Source organism: Mangifera indica, unplaced genomic scaffold (genome assembly GCF_011075055.1).
Source record: "Mangifera indica cultivar Alphonso unplaced genomic scaffold, CATAS_Mindica_2.1 Un_0001, whole genome shotgun sequence".
Classification (NCBI taxonomy): domain Eukaryota; kingdom Viridiplantae; phylum Streptophyta; class Magnoliopsida; order Sapindales; family Anacardiaceae; genus Mangifera; species Mangifera indica.
The window spans coordinates 1357763-1383960 of NW_025401093.1; the positions used below are offsets into that span (position 1 = coordinate 1357763).

A 26198-nucleotide genomic window follows, 5' to 3' on the forward strand; every position below is an offset into this window, starting at 1 on the left:
TTTCTCATTTAAGCCTAAAAAAATAAATTTGTCTCAATCATTTGAACGCATTTTTTATTTAGAACATATTAAGTTTTTTCATTCCTAAAATCTTATAAAGAAAAATAATAATTAACAAATTGTAAAAATAAAATAGAAACTAAGTTGCTATACATTAAATGTAGAGTAGTAGATAAAGTGAAAAAAGAGAAGTGACACTGTCTAGAGGTCACACACGTGAGTTTCTTGCTGCTTATGTTATAAGAGTATATGAACAACAACTATCTCAGATTAAACATCGAGTAAGCCAAAAAGATGTAGTTAGAGAAAAAAATTCTAACACAACATCACCAATAAGATAAAGGGTTTCTTTTTATTATAATACTAAAATAAATAATAAAAAATAATTTTACATCATTTAAAATAAATACAAAATATGATTTGAAGGGTTGACTAAACATTTACGAAGTATTGTCCTTGGTTATATTAATTTGATAATAAATACAAGTTAGTAAAATTTAATAATTAATTAAAAATTAATTTATTAAAAAAATTGAGCACAAAATACAATTGAAAGAAATATAAAATATTAAACAATTAGAAACTAAATTATTAGATAAAATTAAAATTAGATTAAGATTTGAAAAAGTTTAAGATTGACATTGAACAAAGAAAATGTAAAGAGATTAAAAAATTATATTTTGAATGTGATTTGGAGAATGCAGAGAAGAGGTTTACATAGAAAATAATAAAAAATTAAAAAAAAACAATCCAAGCCAACAACTGCAGCCTTGGAGCCCAATGCCTATGAGGGTGCAGACCATTCTGCACCTGCAAAAGCATCCATTTTGTTTAAAAATATTTTTATATTTTAAATGGCCTGTTAAAATTGCAGGTCCTACTCCCACCGAAGGATTGAGAATGACTAAGGTGTTATCTAACAAAAGTGCCATTGTTTTAATGGAAATAAAAATATATGTAAAAAATTATTTAAAAATAATAATCTATCATCAGTTACATCGTTTTAGATTATCAATTATACCAAATTAATTCAAGGATATGACATTGTAACGTATGTTGTATTATTGTAATAATATTATTAATTAAGTTTTGATTTGTTTATATAATTATATATATAAATATATATTATCAAGTGATTAGATATTATTTTATTTTTAATTTAAAATTATATAATCATATAGTAACATATAATTTGTATAATCAATCATATATTAAAAATTATATACACATAATGTAATTGATATTTATTTATCTATTAAAAAATTTTCAAGAAATTGTTGTAAGTCAATTAAAAGAACCTCAACTTTGAGTTTTTATTAGTAATTATCTGAATATCTTCTTGTTCTTGCAAAGTAAATGTATGTATTCCTAAATATAACAATAGAATAAGACTGCATTATTGAATTTTATTTTGTCCTTTTATTTTACAAGTTATTAGGACAAGTGTCGCTAGGAAATTATTTACAATATAATGGTAGAATAAGTAATTATTTGTTCTCACATTTTAATTTTATGTTAAAAGATAAATGTCAGTATTATTATATTATTACCTCAGAAAGTTTAAGGGTTTTTGACATTTTTTATTTTTCAAAATTTTTCTTTTCTATTAAAAGAAAAATGGAAATCACTTTTGTTGACATTTTTGGAAATTAGGATTTAAAAAAATAATTTATAAAAAATTTATTTGCCCCTACGATTTTCCTCTATAACCATTGGTATATGTTTTAAACAAGTAAATATTCATGGTCAAATGACTATTCTCCATCCAAAATTTAAAAAATTATATTTTAAAGTAAATATTATTTAGTTTTTATGAAAATCATAATTTTACTTTTTTAGTGATATTATAAAACTTCTATTAATATGTAATATAAATATTAAATAACAAAATATTTTTATCAATTAAAAAATTTATCAAGAATTTCAAAACTTTAACTAACTTTAAAATACCACATTTTATTAAATTTTTTAGGAATATAACTTCTATTTTTGAAACTATCAAAAAAATATTTAAAAAATTTTTAAAACACCCTTAATTTTTTTTTTAAAATTTCAAAAATACTCTAAAATTTTAATTATACTCCTAACATTTTTCAAAAATGATAGTTCACCTTCATATAACCCCCATTTTGAAAATAAAAATCGAATAAAAAAATATATAAAATGACATTTTTGTCTTTTTACTCAACAAAATTTACTAATAGAATTAGATATTGATAAAAACATGACCTTTTGTAATTTAATAATAATAAATTTATCGTTTCAACAAACTTTTTGTGAAAATATTTTAATTTATAATTAGACACAAAAAGTTTTATTAAATAAATTATAATTATCGATTAGTCTAATACTTAATCATCCGGTTAACACAATATGATAATTGATATTTATAGCAAGATGCAAAAAGATTCAAGGAGTTTTGATAATCATCCAATGCTGCTATTCCTGGGCAGCTTGGGCATTGGCAGGATTTCACCCAAATGGCTGCAATGCTGCACAATCCGGAAAGGCAAAGTAGCAGGCAGACTGGTAGTGCTTGCTTCTTCCGAGAACTGCACAGACAGCTTTCTTGTGCAGACTTCAGCTCCAGTAAAAAACAGCTCAAGAGGAACACAGCAAAAATAAATCTCCATCGTAGAACCCAGCAACCAGTAGAAGAATAAATTCAGTCAAACAGACTGCAGCACTGGAGAAGAATAAAATCTGGAACAGACTGCATTAGAAGGAAGGCAGGATTCTATTGCAGTGAAAACCAGGAAGCAGAAACGTTGAGCTGCTACAGTCGACCAGAGAAAGCAGGAGAGTAGGACAGAAAATCTGGGCAGAGAAGTAGAGAAAATCTGGGACTGGATCCTGCAGAAGAAACCTACAGCAGCCGTAATCCCATGACAAGCACAGCAGGTAAGCAATTGCAGAGGTTGGTTCTGGAAAGACAGGACAATACAGGGAACCAAGGAAGCAGAGGATCCACAATCTATTCTGGAGCAGAACACCTGGAACCAGAAGCTGGACAAGATAAACAAAAATATCAATTGAAATTGATTTAGAACTTGGCTCTGATATTTGATCTTGGACAGAAATGCCTTTGCAAGTTCCAACAAATCAACGCAAGGAAACTTGCAGTATGCAAGCACAAACTTCCCATTTTGATAGCTTACCAAGAAACGATAAGCTGCGTGGCCAGGAGAGAGCTTTGCGACAGAAAGGATGATCCCAGAACTGCTTCATAAATAAAACAAAAGCAGGAAATAAGTTCGATACCAGATAAATGTTACCAATTTTTGCAGAAGAACAATCAAAAGACTTAAAAGAGGACCTAAGATTCAACAAGGTGATCTCAGGCTCTTTTGTACCCATTACCACACCCTTCTAAATCTGTGCTTGCAATAGGGAAAGGTTTTATGAAACAAGTTGAAGTTTACACTTCAATGAATTATTTGTCATTGAGATACCAACTTACTTGAGATTTTCAATGAATGCATGAATTTCAACAATATTTCATGTTTGTTTGAAAGGCATATGTGAACCCAATAATTGCAAATCAAACAGAGATACCAACAGAACAATGATCTTGCACAGACAGGATGGCTAAGGATATTCAATTAAAATGGTTTGTGTGAGGTCAGAACTGAAACAGAGATCAAGAGAAATGATTATAACAAAAGGCCTCCCATCTCTGACCTCAACTCAGGGAACCTGAGCCGCAATAATGCCTCACAAACCACAAACAAAAGAGCCTTATTCTGGAGAATTCATCGAAGTAAGCTCTGCATCCTTTCCAGAACTCTGAATATTCTATAAAAACAAAGCACAACACAATGAAGTGAACAAACGAAGTGCAGAAAATTATCGTTCTGAATTTTAAAATGATCTAGTTTGGTAAAGAGAAAACAAAGCACGTTTCCTTAATCATGACATTTTATGGTTGTAGTAGTACATATATCAAGGTTGCCTCAAATGACCTTCACGCTACTATTAAATTCAATAATTTTTTTGTATATTTTGTCTACAGAGTTATTGACTACTTCCAAGATAATGTTAATATAAAGGAAAGTTAATGATAAGGTCATGAGGACACAAGACCTTATTCTCAAGAAATAATGATTAGATGTAAAGGGAATGAGATAATACAAAGATAAGTAACTGTTAAATGAATATGTACCACTTTTTTCTGTGTAGAAATTGAATAGTAGTATTAAGGGCACCCTCCCAGCATCCTAATTCGTCATGCCATCCTTGTTTTACTTTTCGTAAACTTGGTACACTTAAGACTCCTTCAAAGAAAGTCTTCATATTGTGGCATTCCCAAACTATCAATTTTTTCAAAGCTGGAAATTTGAAGACGTAATTACCGGAGCTGAAGCTTGTGAGATTTTTTAAATCATAAAGTGACAACAGCTTTAATTTGTCAAAAACAATTTCCTCGGCTTTTGTACCCCCCTCACTTGATACTACTTCTGCCATCATTTTACATTCTGACAAGCTCAGTTCTTCAAGTCGTACCAGACTTTTGGCTGTTGAAGAGGATACTAAGTTTATCAGTCCATCACAATACGACACTCTTAGAGTTATGAGATTTTCAAAAGTTGTTGAAGACGACACTATACTAATCAAATTGTGGCAAAACTTCACACCTAACATTTCAAGATTTTGAAGAATTGAGTCCAGATGAGATTTTTCTTTCCACATGTACTCCAAATTGAAAAGCCCCCATAACTTTAGTTCCTTTATTTGTGTGAGCATGCTTACATCTTTCTCATCTTTTTCACATGAGAATATCTCTTTATATGAACTCGATTGTAGTACAAGTTTTTGGAGATTGTTAAATCTCTGAAGAATTCCAATTGAAATGTTAGATGATTCATCCTTAATGATCTTAAGAAATTTTACTTTGGAAAATTGATGTTTTGAAAACTGTTCTTGCCATATAAGTGTGACGTCTTTTCCACTTAGTATCAATTTCTCTGACTTGGAGTTAACCTGATGATTGATCAAATAAATTATAAAAAAAATTAATGTTTTTTTCAATATTTATAGAAAAAGTAAGGAGAAAAAAAAATTATGAATATAGACAACTAATATGTTATTGTAATATCAGTTGTACTATTTAGCTTTAATTTGTATGTTGAACATAAAAGAGAATCCACTTTTAGTGCATGTAAAATTAAAATTTTGTAACTTAATATTTTTTCTATAAAAAAAATTTCAATTAATTTGTACGCCGAGAATTCAAGTTTGAAGGCGGATAAGAAAATTCAAAGAAAAGCAATTTTAAACTAAATACATACCTTTTTTTCGTACAGTTGTTGTATGGTGGCATTTAGGTTACCCTTCCAACTCCGTTTGCTTGCATCCGTCCAATCTTCTCGAACTTTCTGTAAACTTGGTGTGTATAAGTTTCCTGCAAAGAAAGTCTTCATCCCAGGACAACCAGATACAGTCAATTCTTCCAAACATGGGAATTTCAATGCATAACTCCCAGAGCAGAAACATGTGAGACTTTTTAACCCTACAAGTGACAGCAACTTCAGTTTGCCAAAAACAATTTCATCTTCTGCTGCTACATCTTCTGTCTTATTTGATACTATTTCTGTCATCATTATGCAAAAACGAATTTCCATTTCTCTCAACTGCACCAATATTTTTGCCATTGAAGGTGTGAGTAAGTTCATCAATCCATAACACGAATCTACATTCAAAACTGTTAGATTCTCAAAAGATGCTGAGGATGGCAGAACATTTATCATTCTAACACAAGAATTTACTTCTAGAACTTCAAGATTTTGAAGAAGAGAGTCTAGTTTGGAGCCTTTTCCCCAAAGGTACTTTGCATCAGAAAGACCACGCAACTCCAAACTTTTTATTTGTATCAAGATCTTTGTATGTTTCTCATCCTCTCCACGTGTAAATATCTCCTCGTATGAGCAGACAGTGAGAATGAGTTTTTCCAGCTTAACCGGTCTCTGAAGGATGCCAACTGAAATATTGGTAGATTTATCCTGTTTGATCTCAATTGTACATCTACAAAAGTTTTCTGGAAACTGATGCAGCAATTTTATCATGTCATCCGCTCTGCTTAGGGTTAATTTCTTCAAATTGAGGTTAATCTGCAAACAAATTAGACAAAATAAAGCTAAAGTTGAAGTTCTCAAACAATTTGACACAAAAATATTGTATTTTATTTAAGCAGAAATAGAATATGAAAATATTTTGAATCAATGCACGGGTAAAGTAACTCGGATTTAAGGCAAACAACACTGGCAAAAGGTTAACAAATAAATATTTTTCATGTTTTATTTTTTGAAAAGTAAAAGTGAAAATACCACACTTAGTTTTCGTTCGTGCCCTGGTGATCTTTTTGGGTCAGTAGTAGTTGGTGCCCAGCAGGTGTTTGACAAAAGGCCACTGTTCATATTCTTTTTTATTTTGATTTTTCCAATGATTTTACTAATATATCATTCAATTGAAGAACACTTCCTTCTCGTGATTTTGGGAGATTGTGTGTTATTTGTATGGATTACTTCATTTTGGTTGGTTTCATAATTTGATTTTGAAAGATTGGTTTTTGATGCCATCTGCTTCATTTGCTTGATGCTTTAGGAAATTAATCAATAAAAAATTCAATAAAGAGGACCATTAATGTTCAAGCCTTAAAACGAAAAATAGCTTTTCAAATCTTTTCAAATCCATTTGATCAGAGGACAAACGCCATTACACATAATGTATTTTAAGGAGGGGAAAAATAACTTTTCAAATCTTTGGGTGAAGGAAATTATGCAAATTTTAAATAAGGGAAAAAATGAAATAAAATTTTTGTTTATTAAAAATTTTTATTTAAGTGACAGTTAAGTAAAGACACATATGGATACCAAAATGCAGCCTCAACAAATTCTATAGCGAAAAAAAAAAAGAAGACTTGTACCTTATATTCTGAAGTAAACATGTCTAGTCTACCACAATTATGCACCTCCAACTCCTTTAACATGGGCCAATTTGAGTTGTGTTTTCCATGGTAGAAAGTTGTAAGCTTTGACAATTCTTTGAGTTTCAAAAAGGCTACCCTTGGAAAAATAAATGTAGTAGTATCCTCAGTTTCTTCTTTAGCAATAATCTCCTTTAATTCCTCGCAACAACTTATCTCAAGGTGTTGAAGCTGCTCAAAGCTTTTGATTATAGATGATGGAAATACAAATTTTAGTTTTTGACAGCCATCCACAATCAATTTTTTCAAATTCTGATAGCGACAAGAGGTTGTTGGAAGTTTGTTGTCCCAAATCTTCTCAAAATTAGTTGCTCCAAGCTTCAATATTTTCAAACAAGGAAAAACAACCTGTCCAAAATTTAATGCCATTAAAAAAAAAAAGCATAAAACCTCAAATGAAGTCCATTTTGAGATATTCAAATCTAGAAATATAGTAAATTAGGATAAGACTATCATAAATCAAACCTTTTGGTTAAAAAATGGTATGACAGTATCAATTTTCTCATCCTCCGAATTGATATCACTGGACTCCAAATAAAGCTAAAGTTGAAGTTCTCAACAAATTTGACACAAAAATATTGTATTTTATTTAAGCAGAAATAGAATATGAAAATATTAAATCAATGCACAGGTAAAGTAACTCGTACTGAAGGCAAACAACGTTGGCAAAAGGTTAAAACATAAATTTTTTTTCATGTTATTTTTATTTTTTGAAAAGTAGAAGTAAAAATGAAAGGCACTTACCTTTTCGGCCAAAAAGAGGGATTGTTTCTCCCAAATATCATGTTGACCCTCATTATTATCAGAGAAGCTCATATATTCTGAACTGAATGTTTTTATTTTGTCACAATTACACACCTCCAACTTCTTTAACACCGGCCATTCAGAAGTGTGTACTCCAGGATAAAAAGTTGCAAGTTCGGGCAAATTCTTCAGTTTTAGGAAGGTTACTCGTGAAAATACAAATATCTTGTTTGCCTCCACTCCTTTTGAAATAATCTCCTTCAAAACACTACAATTGCATATCTCAATGTGTTCAAGCCGCTCAAAGCTTTTCACCATGGATGATAAAAATACATATTGAAGTTTTTCACAACCATTCAGGATCAAGCTTGTCAAGTTTTGATAGCAAGAAGAAGTTGCCACAAGTTGACTATCCCAGAGTATTTCAAAATTGACTGAACGTAGTTTTAAGACCTCCAAATTGGGGACAACAACCTGCACTCAGATTTTTTTTGTTGTAAAATATTACTAAAAACATTCAAGAATCATAGAAATACCAAGTTTTTTATTTTATTCTTTGTTCATTTTCAAAAAGAAATTGAAATAGTTTATCTAATAGATTTTGATTTTCTTGGACTATGCATTATATATCTCTCTTAGATATATAATGTTATAAAGCTCTCAGAACTCAGAATTAATTGCTCCAAGCTTTAAGGCTTCCAAACTAGGGAAAACAACCTGCCCAAAATTTAATGTTATTTCGATGTTTTCTTAGATTAAGTAGAGAAACAAAAGTTGTATTTCATTCATTTTATATATTATGACATGCCATATTAATGTTATAAAACTCTCTCTTGCCACCACGCTTATAAATATGTTCTTAGGTATCTTTCTCCCTATCTAACAATCATATGCAAAATTTCTTGTACTGAAATTCTAATTTCAAACAATTTTTTCTTTTAATAATTTGAACATTAAAAGAAGACTTTAATTCTTCCTTCGGTCAACGCACAGATTCACCTCAAGCCACTGCCACCTCATCACCCGCCACTGCCGGCGCTCCAGCCCTCTTCCATCATCACCGCCCGTCACCGTCAATCATCCACCACTGGTCTATTCATCCCGTTGCGTCACCATCTTCCCTCTGTGCAAATGGGTTTCCTTTTCTTATTTTGGTGACTAATTTGGTTTAACTTGAGGCTTTAATTGTGTTAATTTTGGTGTTGTGAATTAATTATTGTAGTTGGGAATTTGTATTGTGGAGTTTGTTGTGATTTGGAAGTTGCCCTAGTGATTTTTTGGGTCTATAATAGTTGGTGCCCAGTAGGTGTTTGACAAAAGGCCACTGTTCGTAACCCTATTTAGTTTTCGTTCTCTCAATTTTCTAATTCATATTCTTGTTGATTTTGATTTTTCTAATGATTTTACTGATATATCATTCAATGGAAGAACACATCCTTCTTGTGATTTTGGGAGATTGTGTGTTATTTGTATGAATTACTTCATTTTGGTTGGTTTCATAATTTGTTCTATTAAGTTGTTGAAAGATTGGTTTTTGGTGCCATCTGCTTCATTTGCTTAATGCTTTAGGAAATTAATCAATAAAAAATTCAATAAAGAGGACCATTAATGTTCAAACTTGAAAACAAAAAATAATAAGTTAAATTAGCAATTTGATGAGAGGACAAACCCCATTACACATAATGTATTTTAAGGGGGAAAAAGGTAATTTTTTAAATTTTTGAGTGAAGAAAATTATTAAAATTTTAAATTAAGAAAAAAATAAGATAAAATTTTTATTTTTTAAAAAATTTTATTTAAATGGCAGTTCGGTAAATACGCACGTGGATATCATGATGTTGTCTCAATAAACTCTATAACAAAAAAGAAAAAAGACTCATACCTTATATTCTGAAGGAAATATGTCTAGTTTGCTACAATCACACATCTTCAACTCCTTTAACATTGGCCAATTTGAGTTGTATTTTCCATTGTATAAAGTTGTAAGCTCTGACAATTCTTTGAATTTCAGAAAGGTTACCCTTGGAAAGATAAATGTAGTAGTACCCTCTGTTTCTTCTTTGGCAATAATCTCTTTTAATTCTTTGCAACAACTTATCTCAAGGTGTTGAAGCTGCTCAAAGCTTTTGATTATAGATGATGGAAATACAAATTTTAGTTTTTGACAGCCATCCACAATCAATTTTTTCAAATTCTGATAACAACAAGAGGTTGTTGGAAGTTTGTTGTCCCAAATCTTCTCAGAATTACTTGCTCTAAGATTTAATTCTTCCAAACAAGGAAAAACAACCTGCCCAAAATTTAATGCCATTAAAAAAAAAAAAGCATAAAACTTGAAATAAAGTCCATTTAAAGATATTCAAATCTAGAAATATAGTAAATTAGAATAAGACTATCATAAATCAAACCTTTTGGTTAAAAAATGGTATGACAGTATCAATTTCCTCATCCTCCGAAATGATATCATTGGACTCTAAATTAATTGTCAATTCTTTCTGTGTCTTTTGCGATGTTGAAACTGTATTTGCATTTGAGTAGAAGCTCGTAATCCTTGGAAGATTAATCAAAGTCAAGAAGCGTAATTGACAAAATTCAATCTTATCAATTACCTCATTCTTGTCTGCTCTATTTTTACTTTCAACAGCAAAAATCTCAGTCAAATTATTGCAATCTTCCACCTTAATTAATTGAAGCTGTGGAAGGCTTTTGCTAGCATTAGAGAATGAGAAGATATTTTCCAACTTATCACAACTTTTCACTTCTATAAATTTGAGGTGGAAGAAAGACTTTGTTGAGGGTAGACCATAACATATCTTTTCCAAGTTCGTCAAGTTGAAAAAAACCAAAGACTCCAAGAGTGGAAAGACATCATGAGGTGTGCACTTTGTTGAGTCAATAATGCACGAGATGTTAAGATTATTATGGACATAAAGATATTTTAAATGAGAAAAACCCTTCTTGTCTAATTCAGAGAGATCATTCTTGATACCCTGCAATTTGTCTAAGCATAAGAATTCAACATTCGATAACAACTGCAACTCCTCTTGCCAAATGAAAAAATTAAGATTCAGTTTCAATGTTCTTAAAGAAGCAGGCTTATTTAATGAATAGCTTTTAACCTTCATGTACTTCGAATAATCACCACCATATATGAAGTGCCTACCAAAATCAATAGCCTTATTTCCAATTGATATTTTGTACCTTTCTAACTTTTTGGAGATGAAGTCTTTTGGCAATATTTGATCATCAGAAATATCCATTTTTAAAGCTGTCAAATTGGACAAACCCATCAACTCTTCAAGTATGTCAAGCTTCCATGAAATAGAGCATCTGCTCATATATACTTCTTCCAATAGGGATAAGCTTGATATAACATTTGGTACTATAACTTCTAATTTCCAACAACAACTTAAATCTAATAACCTCAACTGAGTCAATTTACTTATTTCTCCAGCCAACTGTTTAATCTCACAATATCGCAAACTAAGAATCTTTAGTTTTCTCAACTCTCCAATAACTGTTATATCTGAAAATGAGCCATTATCCAAACATAACGTTTCAAGATTTGTGAGAAAAGCAAGAGATGTTGGCAAGGACAATACATCTAGGTGAAAGAAACTTAGAACCTTGAGGCTTCGCATCCCCGAAAAAAAATCTTCGAGGACTTCAAAAGAATCGTCCATCACCAAACTGAAAAATTCAAGTTTTGGACAATCCAAACCTTGAGACCAAATCTCACTAATCATATTACAATCTATTAGTGAGATTTTAGTGCATTTTTTCAATTGCTCTTTATCTGACCATTCCACCCTTATGTCATTTCGCTCTGTAAATACGTGATGATCTTTATATGCAATTGTTATGACAACTGAACGAACAACATCATGCATCGATAACCGTTCATTGGTTGAACCATCAAGCAACAAACACGAATACTTGAGTTCATAGACAAGACTTTCCAGCTTATTTCGTGTTTCTTCCATAGTGAAGTTAGCTCCTTTTAGTATATTTAAACTCATAATGAGTTTGAACAAGTCTAAAATGGTACTATTATTTACCATTAGACTACAAATTAGTAAAGTTTCCTTGAGCTCGTCACGTTTTAGATAATTGTAACTCAATGCTATCTTTGCATATTCCTTTTCTGGCAAGCCAGCAAACTTTGTTGGAGAAGGCTTTTTCAATTCTCGTAGGGCATCTTTCCATTCAGATTGATGTCTCTTGTATCTTAATGCTCTTGCTATGGTAGTAATAACAATTGGCAAACCCCGACATTCGATGCATACATCATTTGGCAGAGAATTCAGTTTATTTGTTCGATCAACCACATCACCTGCAAGGGAGACCCTGGATTTTAGATCAAGAGGCAGAGATATGTCTTCTATATGCTTCAAATATAATAAAATTGTTCCCATTTGAATATTGAAATTTTTTAAATAACAAATTCTTTATTACAGATCGTGCATTTAACAAAAGTATTAATAGCATTTCTGCTATGTGCTTCGAATTTAAAAACAAAAAGAGTGTATTTTTTTTTTTAACTGAAATAGTATCTGTGAAATTTTATGAAGTATATATTGAACATCTTAAGAACTAGATAATATTAGTTAATAAAATACAAAAAAAGAGATGTTTAATTAATTTACTAGTAAACTAAATTTGTATTCAATTTCAAAAAATTTATTTTTAAAAATGACATATAACAAGAGAAATTGAAATTTGAAGTTTAATTAGCACAATTATTACAATTATTTTTTAATTTCTCGGAGTAAATTTTCTTTTTATTATTTCACGTAATATAAATTAATCTGAATGAATATAATATGAAACAATTCTCTGATTACCTGCCATCTTCTTGAATAAGCTCCAAGCTTCTTCTTCCTTTAAGACACCCATCGAGAAATTATTCTTAGAATCCATACTCCATAATACATTAAGATCTCTTGCTGTCAGCAATAATTTACATCCTCCACGGTCATCTCCACAAGGAATACCGAGAGCCTCCAAATCTATTTGTTCCCATATATTATCTAAAATTACAAGCACTTTCTTATCATTCTTCAGTCTCGCATACAACTTGCTCGCTCGATCAGCCTCCGGATCAAATTTCACACCTAACTGACGCGCAAGTTCATCTTGAATCTTTTTAGGATCTGGTTTATCAGATACCTCTACGAAAACCACCTCATCCAAGATCAGGTTTTTCTTGGCTTGATGACCAACTTCTTTGACCAGTGTGGTTTTACCAATTCCGCCCATCCCATTAACCCCAATAACTCCCACCTCAGGATCATCTAATGCCTTAAGTACATCGTTGAAAATTGACCTTCTTGATTCAAATTCCTCATAATCTTTGTTAGTGAGCCGAATGACTTCATCAGTGGTAGGAAGAGAAACTTGAGCAAATGTTTCTTTTTCCTGAAGAAGTTCAGTTATAGCGTTCAGCTTTTTCCATGCTTTCCTGCCATTTTTGTAGCAAGTGATCAAGTTGAAACAACTGCTATTTGATTTCTCTTGAATCAGCTTCTCTGTTTCTTCGATGGTGGAATCCACATCCCCCTCCCAGTCCTTAACATTCTGTTTGACCTTTTCCACATTTTTTTCAGCAGCAACAACCTTAGCCTTCACTTCATCTCTTGCATCCTTCAGCTTTCCAGCTCCTCTTTCAAGATTGTGAAAGTTGGTTTTGTAGTTGTACAAGTACATAAACTGACGCCCGATCGGAGCACTTAAGCACTTTCCAACTTCTAAAACAGCATTCCCAGCAGTTTCTTCCATTCTCAAGCACAAAGAAAGATTTGGTATCAGACAGATTAGAAGGAAAAAATGGAAAGGAAAAGGAACTCACAGATCAAAACGACAGGGTCAAACAGATACAGGACATTTGTAGTATTGATTGGTAATTTTAATTAAATTATTCTTCTAAATGAGATATAGATGAAAGACTAAAATGTTTGGTTAGTCAACAAGAAGACACAAAGAAAGCAACATGCCAACAACTTTATGCATTATTCAGCAGACATTATAATCTATAATATTTACAGTTATGAAAAGAAATTCAATTTAGGAGTAAATTTTACTTTTCTTCCTGATAGCAGGAAATAATTTCCACATCCTAATTTCTAATTAATTTATGTAAGTCTTTAACATACTTTATAGCAAAGGGGGAAACTTGAACATGCATTATTCACCATGGTAGTGCAGTGATTATAGATTTTAGTCATAGAGATTTTTAAATTTATGATTGATAATACTATAGATCAAATATTTAATATTGGAATGTATTATTGCTTCAATTTTTCTTTTTCAAAAGGAAAAAAGAGTTAGTAAATATCAAAAATTTAATCCACTTAACTTAAAAAACAAAACATTAAAGGCATTAAACTATTGTCATAAACATTATGAAAAAAAAAAAAAAGAGGAAGAAGTTAATTCCACAATTAAAAAGAAAAAATGGGCTTGTCCAATTTCTTTAATAATCAATTGTAGTGATACTCTTGCATTATATGATCAATAATTGTGGTAAGCAAATTTTTTAAGATGGTCACTTTTTCTGCATACAAATAAAACAATATATATGAAAAATAAGTGTGAATTTATGTATTAATTATATTATATTATTATATAATTAAATATTATTTTATTTTAATATTAAATTATTAAATTATATAATTATTAATAGATAAATTAGTTGTGCATAATTTAATTGTATACGTTGGTAGAGTACAATTAGATTATGGAGGAGAAGCATGACAATAATTTAGAGTGAGACAAAGCTATCTATGTCCAAACAACCTTAATATCTTTTTCTTTATCAATTCCTTCGTAATTCCAGCGTCTTCTTGTGCCATTCTTCCTCAGGTAAACTCCCTACAGTTTTAGCAACAACGTTAATAACCACGGTTCAAAAAATCGGATTGAATTAATCAGTTCAATTGATTAAATTAAAAATTAATTTTAAATTCAAGCTAATTAATATTAAAAGGTCATTTATTTATTAATTTGGGTAAATTTAATAAATCAAACAAAATTAATAAAATTAAATTTGATCAAAATTTAAAATATTTTTAAAAAACTTAATTATTTTTAAGTAATTTAATTATTTTAAATTATATTGGATAAATTTTTAGAAATATATAAAAAAATAAGTTCAAAAATAAAATAAAAAAGTATCTCATAATCATAAAATATCTTATATAGATAATAATTTATAAAATTATATATTTTTTTTAAAAATGATAATTTTTTAATCTAATTATTTTTTTAAAAATCAGATAAGTAATAATCATTATTTTTAAATAATTAATAATTTTAAATTAAAAATAAAATAATATTTAATTATAAATTAATAAATATTAAATATATATTTATTTATCAATCTAAATACATAAACATAATATTTTTAATTCGCTTCAATTTTACTTTAAAGTTGAGGAAGACAACCATGAAAAAATCAAAATTAAAGTAACTTTGAAAAATAATTTCGTGATTAAAACTAGATTCTGAAAGAGATGCAGTCTGCAGTAAAATAATTTAGAATGAGAAATAATTTATATTTAAAATTGGGTAAGACGACAATGAGCAAAACAAAATTAAAGTAATCACAAAAAAAATGTACGATTTCAGCTAGATTCTGAAAGCGATACAGCCTGTGTCAAGACAATAATTCAGAGGCCAAAAAAACCTAAATTTTCATCCGTGATTATTAAAAATCTAAATTTTTATTAATAAATTATTAAAAATAATAATTCTAAAAATAAAATTATTATTTAATTAATAATAATTTAAAATAATAAAATATTTTTATTTTATTTTATTTTTAATTTTAAAAATTAATTTTTTTTTTTCGTAATTAAACTTTTAAATCTAAATTGGACCTAGGTAGCTCTTTCTCATTCTAAATTATTGTTCTAAATTGGTGGACCTAGATAGCTATTTCTCACTCTAAATTATTGTCCTGCAGACTGCATGTCTTATCACTTTAACTCACAGTCGTTGGCTCCACGCTTCAGTATCTGGCGTGATGTCACGCCTCTTTTCACTCATCCACAAAAACTTCGTTAACTAGCGCCCGCTCCTCGCTAAGATACGCCGCATCATTCCTTTTTCACCATGACATTGATTAGCTCTACTCCACGCCGTTGTTAAAACAGCCGAGTTCCAACACACCGACAACACCTCCAATTCAGTAAAAATAAAATAAATTAATAAATAAATAAAATTACCAAAAAAAATGGATGAAAATTTGTTTGAGGCTGCAGACATGTTAACATGAATACTCAGGAGACATCATAATATCACTAAATCTATAGTAATAACAGTAATGTAAAGAAATTCACCATAAAATATTTCAACGGTTCAATTTAGGAGTAAGGGTTTCTTTTAACTTTAATGTTGGACATGAATCAAGTTGGCCTATACTCAAAAATTAACTTAATTTAGTTAAAATTCATTTAGGTTGAATTTAAATCGAGTTCAAATAAAAAAGTTTAATTCGTTTTTTAAACTAAACCAAATTTGAGATAGATAGAGTTTGACTTGTAAGCTAAAAATATGATTCAATTCAGTTTGAATTTGACTCACGACTTAATTCAAATATATTAAATAATATTATTTTGTGAATGAGTCATGAATTTGAATCATGAATAAAAGTTACATATATATTTAAGTCATAAATTTAAATTATAAATTTAAATCAAAATCAAATCAAATTTAAATCATCTTTTATATTGACTTGATAAATTTAAATCAAATTATTTTTTATTCAAATTAAACTTAAATTAGAGAATATTTAAATTCAATTTGATTGTGGAAAATAATTTTCACATCCCACTTTATAACTATTACATATAAGATGGTTTAGCAATAAATGTAAGGGTGGGTAATTGAATGTGAACACAAAACAAGGTGGGTCAAGAATCTTAGACAATTGACTTTGGAGGAAGAATTTATTTCCTTGCAGGAAAATTTGTCTATGTGTAAAGAAGCTCCAAAACTTTCAAAAACTCTATGTTCTTAAGCAAGGGATCTCCAAAAAATTGTTGCCTTGATCAAATGGTAAAGCATTATGAAGGAAAATACGTATTCTCGCTACTAAAAGTATCAACTACCATAACCTGATTAGAAAGAAGAAAGTCTGTCTGCATAAATATTTCTCTTCACTGCTCCTAGTCTTTGAGGAGGCCATACAATATGGGTGATCCTTCCTTGAACTAGGCCCAAAGGAATCTGCCAAGAACAGTTCGCTTAAGCAGAAAAAAAAAAAAATTGCTGAAGAGAATCAATTAGCGACTATAAACTTTTAAAAATAGCAGTAAATAATAAATCAGAAGGATCTAAACAAGTAAGTTGGATTGAAATACTCTGCTTAAGAATCTTGAGATCTAATCATAAGTAGGGTTGGATTCAAACCAAACCAAGCCCTAATATGGACTACCTCGCATTCAGTTCCAATCCTAAATAGTCTGTTTGAATTAGAATTGGCCGAAAATGTTGTCGATGGTCACCAGTCAAATGAATAATACCATTGATGCATAAATAGTGTTTCCAACTAAATGCATAATTGCCAATAGAATAAATCGTGTTGCCAGAGGGAGATGCAAGCCCAACTCAAGCTGAATTACAGAATTGAAGTTCCAACTCAAATCGAACTAAACACTAATTTGAGTCGAATCCAACCCTAATCATGAGGTTATTCATAAGTATGGTGCTTTGAAGAACTTACTGGGCCATAAGTTCTTGACTCCATGCTAGAAGAAGGATTGTCTCTCTCAACCCAACAATGTCCATCCGGAACCTTCAAAACATCATAAGAACTGTGAGTTCCAATCCAGTCACCTGGCAAACCAACAATTCTCTTCACATGTTTCTCTTTGTGATTGCGAGGTGATCTGCAAAAATTTGCAACTACTAATGTCAGGTTCCAGCATCAAAATTTTGCATCAGTGTATGCTTCACCAGCTTTGAAATGAATCTCACTGAACATTTCAACACCATCGCATAACAAAATTCTATAACAAGAACCAAAAGCGAAGAGTGATGTTCAACAGAACACCAAGAATGCATAGAGCATATCATATTAAAAGAGTCATTCAATTCAAATCCATTTCAAGTAAAAATAAAAAATCATTTTACATTTTCTTCGCTTAAAACATGTGCAATAGTTCACTGAATTCGCATAATTCACTAATAAAGTATAAATATTTCTAAGCATCATATCAAAACAAAACGACTAACCGAAAAACAATCACATCTCCATGTGAAAACTTGTAATTTCCCAGACAAAATTTCTCAACTAGAACATAGTCATCTGCACGAAAAAACTACAATCAGAGAATGAAAATTACCAGAAAAAATCTTTTCGAAAAAAAAAATTTCAGATAATGATCCCACAAAAGAATCAGCTCTAGGATTAAAGGCGGGTGCCATAGATGCGCCGCGTACCGGAAGAATGCTAGCATAACGATCTGAAAAAGTAAGGCCTATGAGTCCGAATGTGAGGACGTTCTTAGCAAAGCTCCATAAAAAGCTGTGAGATGCCATACCCAGATGAAATTTCTCACAAATTGATGCATTTCAAATGAAAAATGAAACCTTCTGCAGCTGAAACTATCAATGTCAGAAGAAATATAACAAAGCCCAGAGACAATTTTGTTGACAGGCAGATAGATATGAAGTTATACGTTAATTTAAACTCATAAAATTGGAAATAGAACGGGGGATATTGAGAAGAAGGGTTTAGGGTTTATCTTGCGGTAAAGAGAACAGCAATGCCTAGGCAGAGCTCCGTACTGTTCGGGCCGGGCCTTCGGCCTCTGTTATTTGTTTTAGCAGTATTATTTAAGCCCATGAAGTTTGAATCCTGTCAACAATACTTTACAATTTGAGAAAATATTTACATATAAACAAAGTTTAAATTAATTTCCAACTTTATAATTTTGCATTCTTACCCCCACATACTTGGGGTCATTGCGCAACCCTTTTTATCAAACTCAAGATTTGGCAATTCTGCTCTTTTTTTATTTGACAACAAAATAAGCAAAAACATGTTAGTAAATCATTCATTATTATAATTGATAGCTTATAGTATATAGATTTAAGCATTTTGATGTAAATTTAGAGTGTTTTTCGCCGAAGTTTTTATGATTGTTTTTTCCTCTGAAATAGCTTGAATCCTTTGGGCATTTTGATGAAATTTATTAATGAATTTGTGTTAGAATAGGTTTAGGATTGATTTGAGATAAAATTATAATTGAAAAAGATAAATTTAAGATGATTTAATCACTGTGCATGATTTGTAATCATTATGCAAAGCACACGTGGTGGTTTGGGCTAAAAACATGGTTGTATTTGTTATTTTTCAAATCAAGCAGGTGAGTGGGGTTTAAAGTAACTTTTAAGTACATGGGGAACAAGGGCTATAGAGCATATGGTTAGTGTATTTGGTTATTTTTCACCATAAGTGTTTTATTCAGTACATGTGATCCTATTAGTAGGGGTTTTTAATATTTTCTAATTTTTTGGGGTTTATGATTTTTTTATTGGGGGCAAATTGATTTTTGTTACCTTAGGGTTTTTTATGTGTAATTTTCCAATTTTTTATGCATCTTTTCAAATAAAACAAATATTACTCTAATTAAGAAAATATTTAACTAAAAATATAAAATATAATTTTGAAAAATTCGGTACAAAATTTGGTAAATATTAATTTATCTCTACTAATTAGAACATTAATTTACCTATGATAAAATTTCAATTTTCTCCCACACAATGAAAATCATATCTCCACATATTTATAATTGTCAAATAACCTCAATATGGGGATAGTGAAAATGTGAAATTTCCAAATTTATAGGATGTATTTGTACTACTCTTTTATTGATACAAGAGTAAAGTTTATTTAAAAAAAATGGAAGAAAAATTGAAATTAAATTAGGAGTTTCACTCATATCTATTTATCACTCATAAAGTATATTATTATCGTTTAGGTCTTGTTGGGTTAATTTCTAATTAAAAAATATATATTTGATAAAAATTAATTTTCAATACTTAAATTTTATAATAAATTTTTTAACTTAAATACTTTTTATTCGGTTTGAACCATAAACCGAACTGCACCAAACTGTATATTTTCAGTTTGGTTTGGTTTGGTTTGAAATTTTCTCAAACCATTTTTTTCAATTTGGGTTGAAAAATATTGTAAACCGCACCAAACCGGACTATGCACACCCCTAGCTGCATATGTGCTTGTGGGTTTCATCAAAGTAGAGTTACGTGGCATGTAATGTTGATTAACATTTTTGGTTAAATAAGAATCGGCTTGCAAGCCTTCACGAGCTTTTGTCTCGCGAGCCTTCATGAGCTTCTGGCTCGTCAACCTTCACGAGCTACAGCTTGAGAGCTGAGTCAAGCTTCTGGCTTGCGAGCCTTCACGAGCTGCAGCTTGCGAGCCGAGTTGAGCTTCTAGCTCTCGAGCTTGACGAGTTGCTCGACTTACAGTTCGTATTCGGGCTCGAGCTTGATTTCTCTGAATATTTAAGCTCGGGCTCATTAATACCTGGCTCGTTTCGAGCTCATTCAAGCCAAGTTCGATTTTGAGCTCGAGCTAGCTCGGTTCGAATCAACCCTAGCTACAACACGGCCTCATATAATATACGACAACGGTACTCTCCCAATGCCCAAATAGGGAAAATGTTTCTATATGCAGCATAAGTGATCATACAATTTCTATTGAACACTCCCATGATCTCCTGCAATCAAAAGATATGTAAAAAATATGTCGATAGTCATGAAAATTATATTGACTACACCATTCTGTTAGTACTATAATTGAATATTTTACTTTCTCTAAAACTGATTATAGATTTGTTGTTGGAGAACTTGTTTATGCTATGATCACAATAATAAGACCATCGAACATGCATAAGATCAACGAAATTACCTCCTGTGGAAAATCTCCATTCTGCATTTGGGAATTTATCAAATATCTTGCAGCGCGATGCAACGGTGTTGGATCTCTATTGGCCTACTCCAATAATTTTAAAACTATGTCAAGCAGAGAAAAATACCATAACCACAAGAAATATATAACAGTTAACAGAATTAGCTCATGAATGACAGTTTCAAAGAACAAAAGAAACTTGACACACAGATAGATGCAGCATCCTATGTCAAAAATGTTAACATGACCCAACTCTACCAATTCAGAAGATTTTCCCATTTTTATTATTGCTTCCTTGCATTTGAACAATTTTAATGACAGGCAGCGTTAATCCATGTAACATTTTAGGAACTGAAGAAAACAGTTGATATATACCTGTCCAGCATCAATAAGAGCCAACATAGCCCATCCAGTATTTACTATATGAGACCTGTCACCTTCAAGGTTTGAATAAACCTGTAGAGAAATCATATGAAAATGTAGAAATTAAAACATTTTGCCTATAAATTTGGCAATCTCCAGCCTCATCAAATTACACCATTATGTATATTATGACTCCATCTCCACATGCTTTCCCCTTTCCAAAGGAAAGGGGAACAATCAGACAATATGTAGGCGCGTTTCATTAGCATTTTGTTAAGAAGGCACTCAGTTCTATGCCCCAAGGTAAAATAATGTTACAGATACATCAACCCTTTCAAATCTCTAATACAGGAAATGTATTTAATCCAACAATATTTAATTTTTTTATATTTATTTGTATAGAGAGAAAGAGAGCACCTTACAAAATTTACTTATAACAATTATTGATCATATAAGACAAAATAGACTACCACTTTAATAAATTATTAAAAAAATTGGGCAAACCCATTCTTTCTTTTTAATTATGGAATTAACTTCTTCCTTTTTATTGGTTGTTTTTCGTAATGTTCATGATAATAGCTTGTTGCTTTCCATGTATTGTCTTTTTAATTAATTGGATTAAATTTTTGATATTTACCAAGTTTTTATTCTTTTTGAAAGAGAAAAATTGAAGCAAAAATACATTCCAATATTGAACATTTAATCTATAGTATTTTTCATCCGTAACCTTATCTCAAGCGTGTTAGGAGTTCACTTTCTGCTATAAAGAATGTTAAAGCCTTACATATATTAGTTGGAAATTATTTCCTGCTATCAGGAAGAAAAGTAAAATTTACTCCTAAATTGAATTTCTTTTCATAACTGTAATTATTATAGATTATAATGTCCCTTGAATAATGCATGAAGTTGTTGGCATGTTGCTTTCTTTGTTGACTAACCAAACATTTTAAGTCTTTCATCTTTATCTCCTTTAGAAGAATAATTTAATTAAAATTACCAATCAATGCTACAAATGTCCTGTATCTCTTTGACCCTCTCTTCTTTTGATCTCTGAGTTCTCTTTCCTTTTCAGTTTTTCCTTTCTAATCTGTCTGATACCAATTCTTTCCTTGTGCCTGAGAATGGAAGAAACTGCTGGGAATGCTGTTTTAGAAGTTGGAAAGTGCTTAAGTGCTCCGATTGGCAGTCAGTTTATGTACTTGTACAACTACAAAACCAACTTTCACAATCTTAAGAAAGAAGCTGGAAAGCTGAAGGATGCAAGAGATGAGGTGAAGCTTAAGGTTGTTGCTGCTGAAAATAATGTGGAAAAGATCAAACAGAATGTTAAGGACTGGCAGGGGGATGTGGATTCCACCATCGAAGAAACAGACAAGCTGATTCAAGAGAAATCAAACAGCAGTTGTTTCAACTTGATCACTTACTACAAAAATGGCAGGAAAGCATGGAAAAATCTGAACGCTATAACTGAACTTCTTCAGGAAAAAGTAACATTTGCTGAGGTTTCTCTTCCTACCGCTCACGAAGTCATTCGGCTCACTAACAAAGATTATGAGGAATTTGAATCAAGAAGGTCAGTTTTCAACGATGTGCTGAAGTCATTAGATGATCCTGAGGTTGGAATTATTGGGGTTTATGGAATGGGTGGAATTGGTAAAACCACACTGGTCAAAGAAGTTGGTCATCAAGCCAAGAAAAACCAGATCTTGGATGAGGTGGTTTTCGTAGAGGTGTCTGATAAACCAGATACTAAAAAGATTCAAGATGAACTTGCGACTCAGTTAGGCGTGAAATTTGATACGGAGGCTGAACGAGTGAGCAAGTTGTTTGAGAGACTGAAGAATGGTAAGAAAGTGCTTGTAATTTTAGATAATATATGGGCAGAATTAAATTTGGAGGCTCTCGGTATTCCTTGTGGAGATGACCGTGGGGGATGTAAATTATTGCTGACAGCAAGATATCGTAATGTATTATGGATTATGGATTGTAAGAAAGATTTCTCGATGGGTGTCTTAAAGGAAGAAGAAGCTTGGAGATTGTTTAAGAAGTTGGCAGGTAATCAGAGAACTGTTTCATATTATAGTCTTTTCTTCTGCATATCTATGAAAAATATTTATATTCATTTAGATTAATTTCTATTTACTGTTATATATTACGTGAAATAATAAAAAGCAAATTTACTTTGAGAAATTAAAAAATAATTGTAATAATTGTGCTAATTAAACTTCAAATTTCAATTTCTCTTGTTATTATATATATATGTGTCAGTTTTATAAATAATTTTTCTGAAATTGAATACAAATTTAGTGTACTAGTAAATAAATTAAACATCTCTTTTTTAGTATTTTATTAACTAATATTATTTAGTTCTTAAGATTTCAATATATGCTTCATAAAATTTCACCGATACTATTTCATAAAAATACTCCTTTTGTTTTTAAATTCGAAGCACATATTAGAAATGTTATTAATACTCACTTTAAATGCATGATCTAGAATAAATAACTAATTGTCTCAAATATTTTTATATTCCAAAGGGATTGCTTTTATTGTATTTGAAAAATATGGAATACATATCTCTGCCTATTGATCTGCAGTCTAGGGTCCCCTTGCAGGTGATGTTGTTGATCAAACAAATAAACTGAATACTCTGCCGAATGATGTGTGCAACGAATGTCGAGGTTTGCCAATTGTCATTACTACAATAGCAAGAGCATTAAGGAAGAGGAGACATCAATCTCAATGGAAAGAAGCCTTCCGAGAGCTAAGAATGCCTTCTCCAACAAAGTTTGTAGGCTTGCTAAAAGAGGAATATTCAAAGATAGCGTTAAGTTACAATTATCTAAAAGGTGATGAGCTCAAAAAAACTCTGCTAATTTGTAGTCTAATGGGAAATAACACTACCATTTCATACTTGTTTAAACTCATTATGAGTTTAGATATATTGGAAGGCGTTAATCTTACTATGGAACAAGTACGAAATAAGCTGAAAAGTCTTATCTATGAACTCAAGGAATCTTGTTTGTTGCTTGATGATTCAATCAGTGAAGAGTTTTCCATGCATGATGTTGTTCGTTCAATTGTCATAACAATTGCATATAAAGATCATCACGTATTTACAGAGCGAAATAACATGGTTAAGGAATGGTCAGATAAGAAGCAATTGAAAAAATGCACTAAAATCTCACTAGGTGATTGTAATATGAATAGTGAGATTTGGTCTCAAGGTTTGGATTGTCCAAAACTTGAATTTTTCAGTACGGCAATGGATGGTTCTTTTGAAATCCCTAAAGATCTTTTTTCGGGGATGCGAAGCCTCAAGGTTCTAAGTTTCTTTGGCCTAGCTGTATGGACCTTGCCAACATCTCTTGCTTTTCTCACAAATCTTCAAACATTATGTTTGGATTATGGTAGATTTTCAGATATAACACTCATTGGAGAGTTGAGAAAACTAAAGATTCTTAGCTTGCGATATTGTACTATTCAACAATTAGATGAAGAAATAAGTAAATTGACTCAATTGAGGTTATTAGATTTGAGTAATTGTACGACACTAAAAGTTATAGTACCGAATTTTATATCAAGCTTATTTCGATTGGAAGAATTGTATATGAGTGGATGCTCTATTTTGTGGAAGCTTGAAATACTTAAGGAGTTGAAGCATTTGTCTCAATTGACAACTTTAGAAATAGATATTTCAGATGATCAAATTTTGCCAAAAGACTTCTTCTCCAAAAAGTTGGAAGGGAAAAAATTGATTGTCGATGGCTGTCAAAAACTAAAATTTGTATTTCCATCATCTATAATCAAAAGCTTTGAGCAGCTTCAACACCTTGAGATAAGTTGTTGTAAGGAATTAAAGGAGATTGTTGTCAAAGAAGAAACAAAGAGTACTACTACATTTATTTTTTCAAGGGTAGCCTTTCTGAAACTCAAAGAATTGCCAGAGCTTACAACTTTCTACCGTGGTAAACACAACTCAAATTGGCCCGTGTTAAAGGAGTTGGAGGTGCATGATTGTAGCATACTAGACATATTTACTTCAAAACATAAGGTACAAGTCTTTTTTTTTTTTGTTGGGACTACATTTTGGTATCCATATGTGCCTTTACTTAACTGTCACTTAAATAAAAATTTTTAATAAACAAAAAATTTATTTCATTTTTTCCCTAATTTAAAATTTTCATAATTTCTTTCACCCAAAGGTTTAAAAAGTTATTTTTTTCCCCTTTAAAATACATTATGTGTAATGGTGTTTGTCCTCTGATCAAATTGCTAATTTAACTTAATATTTTTTGTTTTAAGGCTTGAACATTAACAGTCCGCTTTATTGAAATTTTTATTGATTAATTTCCTAAAGCATTAAGCAAATGATGCAGATGGCATCAAAAACCAATCTTTCAAAATTAAATGATGAAACCAATCAAAATGAAGTAATCCGGACAAATAACACACGATCTCCCAAAATCGCCAGAAGGATGTGTTCTTCCATTGAATGATATGTCAGTAAAATCATTAGAAAAATCAAATTAAAAAAGAATATGAATTAGAAAATTGAGAGAACGAACAGTGGCTTTTGTCAAACACCTGTTGGGCACGAACAGTGGCCTACTACTGACCCAAAAAGATCACCTGGGCACGAACGAAAACTAAGTGTGGTCTTTTCACTTTTACTTTTCAAAAAATAAAACATGAAAAATATTTATCTGTTAACCTTTTGCTAATGTGGTTTGCATTAAGTACGAGTCACTTTACCTATGCATTGATTCAAAATATTTTCATATTCTATTTCGGCTTAAATAAAATACAGTATTTTTGTGTCAAATTGTTTGAGAACTTCAACTTTAGCTTTATTTTGTCTGATTTGTTTGCAGATTAACCCCAATTTGGAGAAATTAACCCTAAGCAGAGTGGATGACATGATAAAATTGCTGCATCAGTGTTAGGTCCCAATCAAAGCTTAAATAAATAGAGTTCAGCTTAGGGTGAGAACAACCCAAATTTTATATCGAAAATTAATGACTGCTGTACATCTCCTGAAAGAAAGTTAAATACAAAAACAACATAACAGTGTTTTCCCACTAATTCTCCCACTACTTAATAACTTCTCCCACTACTGCTTGCATGGCTACGTAATAACTGCTTCTCCACTACGTAATAACTTCTCCA

At 30.8% G+C, this 26198-nt stretch overlaps 3 protein-coding genes and 1 long non-coding RNA gene across 13 annotated transcripts; 1 reads left to right on the forward strand and 3 right to left on the reverse strand.

Annotated features, from left to right (window-relative positions):
- Positions 1-2363: 2363 nt before the first annotated feature.
- LOC123205052 (probable disease resistance protein At4g27220) lies at positions 2364-16232 on the reverse strand. 10 transcript variants are annotated; one of them, XM_044621844.1, is made up of 10 exons: positions 15717-16232; positions 14522-14596; positions 12571-13497; positions 10135-12059; positions 9609-10016; positions 7727-8200; positions 6923-7330; positions 5289-6107; positions 4163-4980; positions 2364-3219 (listed from the first exon to the last, which is right to left on the reverse strand). In XM_044621844.1, exons 3-10 carry the CDS (start codon positions 13430-13432, stop codon positions 2670-2672), a joined length of 6264 nt encoding a protein of 2087 aa, XP_044477779.1. In that variant the 5' UTR covers positions 13433-13497; positions 14522-14596; positions 15717-16232; the 3' UTR covers positions 2364-2669. The 10 variants fall into 10 exon arrangements, 7 of the variants coding, with proteins under 7 accessions (XP_044477779.1, XP_044477780.1, XP_044477782.1 ...); XM_044621845.1 differs by having other exon boundaries at positions 15670-16232; XR_006499715.1 differs by lacking the exons at positions 14522-14596; positions 15717-16232 and adding an exon at positions 3682-3795 and having other exon boundaries at positions 2848-3006; positions 3159-3219; positions 12571-13781.
- A 415-nt stretch (positions 16233-16647) lies between these two features.
- On the reverse strand, positions 16648-18268 carry LOC123205094 (mitochondrial inner membrane protease subunit 2-like). Its single transcript, XM_044621908.1, has 4 exons — positions 18170-18268; positions 17963-18048; positions 17451-17616; positions 16648-16954 (listed from the first exon to the last, which is right to left on the reverse strand). Exons 1-4 carry the CDS (start codon positions 18266-18268, stop codon positions 16847-16849), a joined length of 459 nt encoding a protein of 152 aa, XP_044477843.1. The 3' UTR covers positions 16648-16846.
- Positions 18269-20375: 2107 nt separating this feature from the next.
- Positions 20376-21131, reverse strand: LOC123205107. The gene is made up of 3 exons (XR_006499767.1): positions 21042-21131; positions 20667-20750; positions 20376-20475 (listed from the first exon to the last, which is right to left on the reverse strand). It is a non-coding gene; the product is annotated as an uncharacterized LOC123205107 (long non-coding RNA).
- A 904-nt stretch (positions 21132-22035) lies between these two features.
- Positions 22036-25975, forward strand: LOC123205095 (probable disease resistance protein At4g27220). Its single transcript, XM_044621909.1, has 3 exons — positions 22036-23084; positions 23645-25083; positions 25904-25975. Exons 1-3 carry the CDS (start codon positions 22151-22153, stop codon positions 25973-25975), a joined length of 2445 nt encoding a protein of 814 aa, XP_044477844.1. The 5' UTR covers positions 22036-22150.
- Positions 25976-26198: the final 223 nt, after the last annotated feature.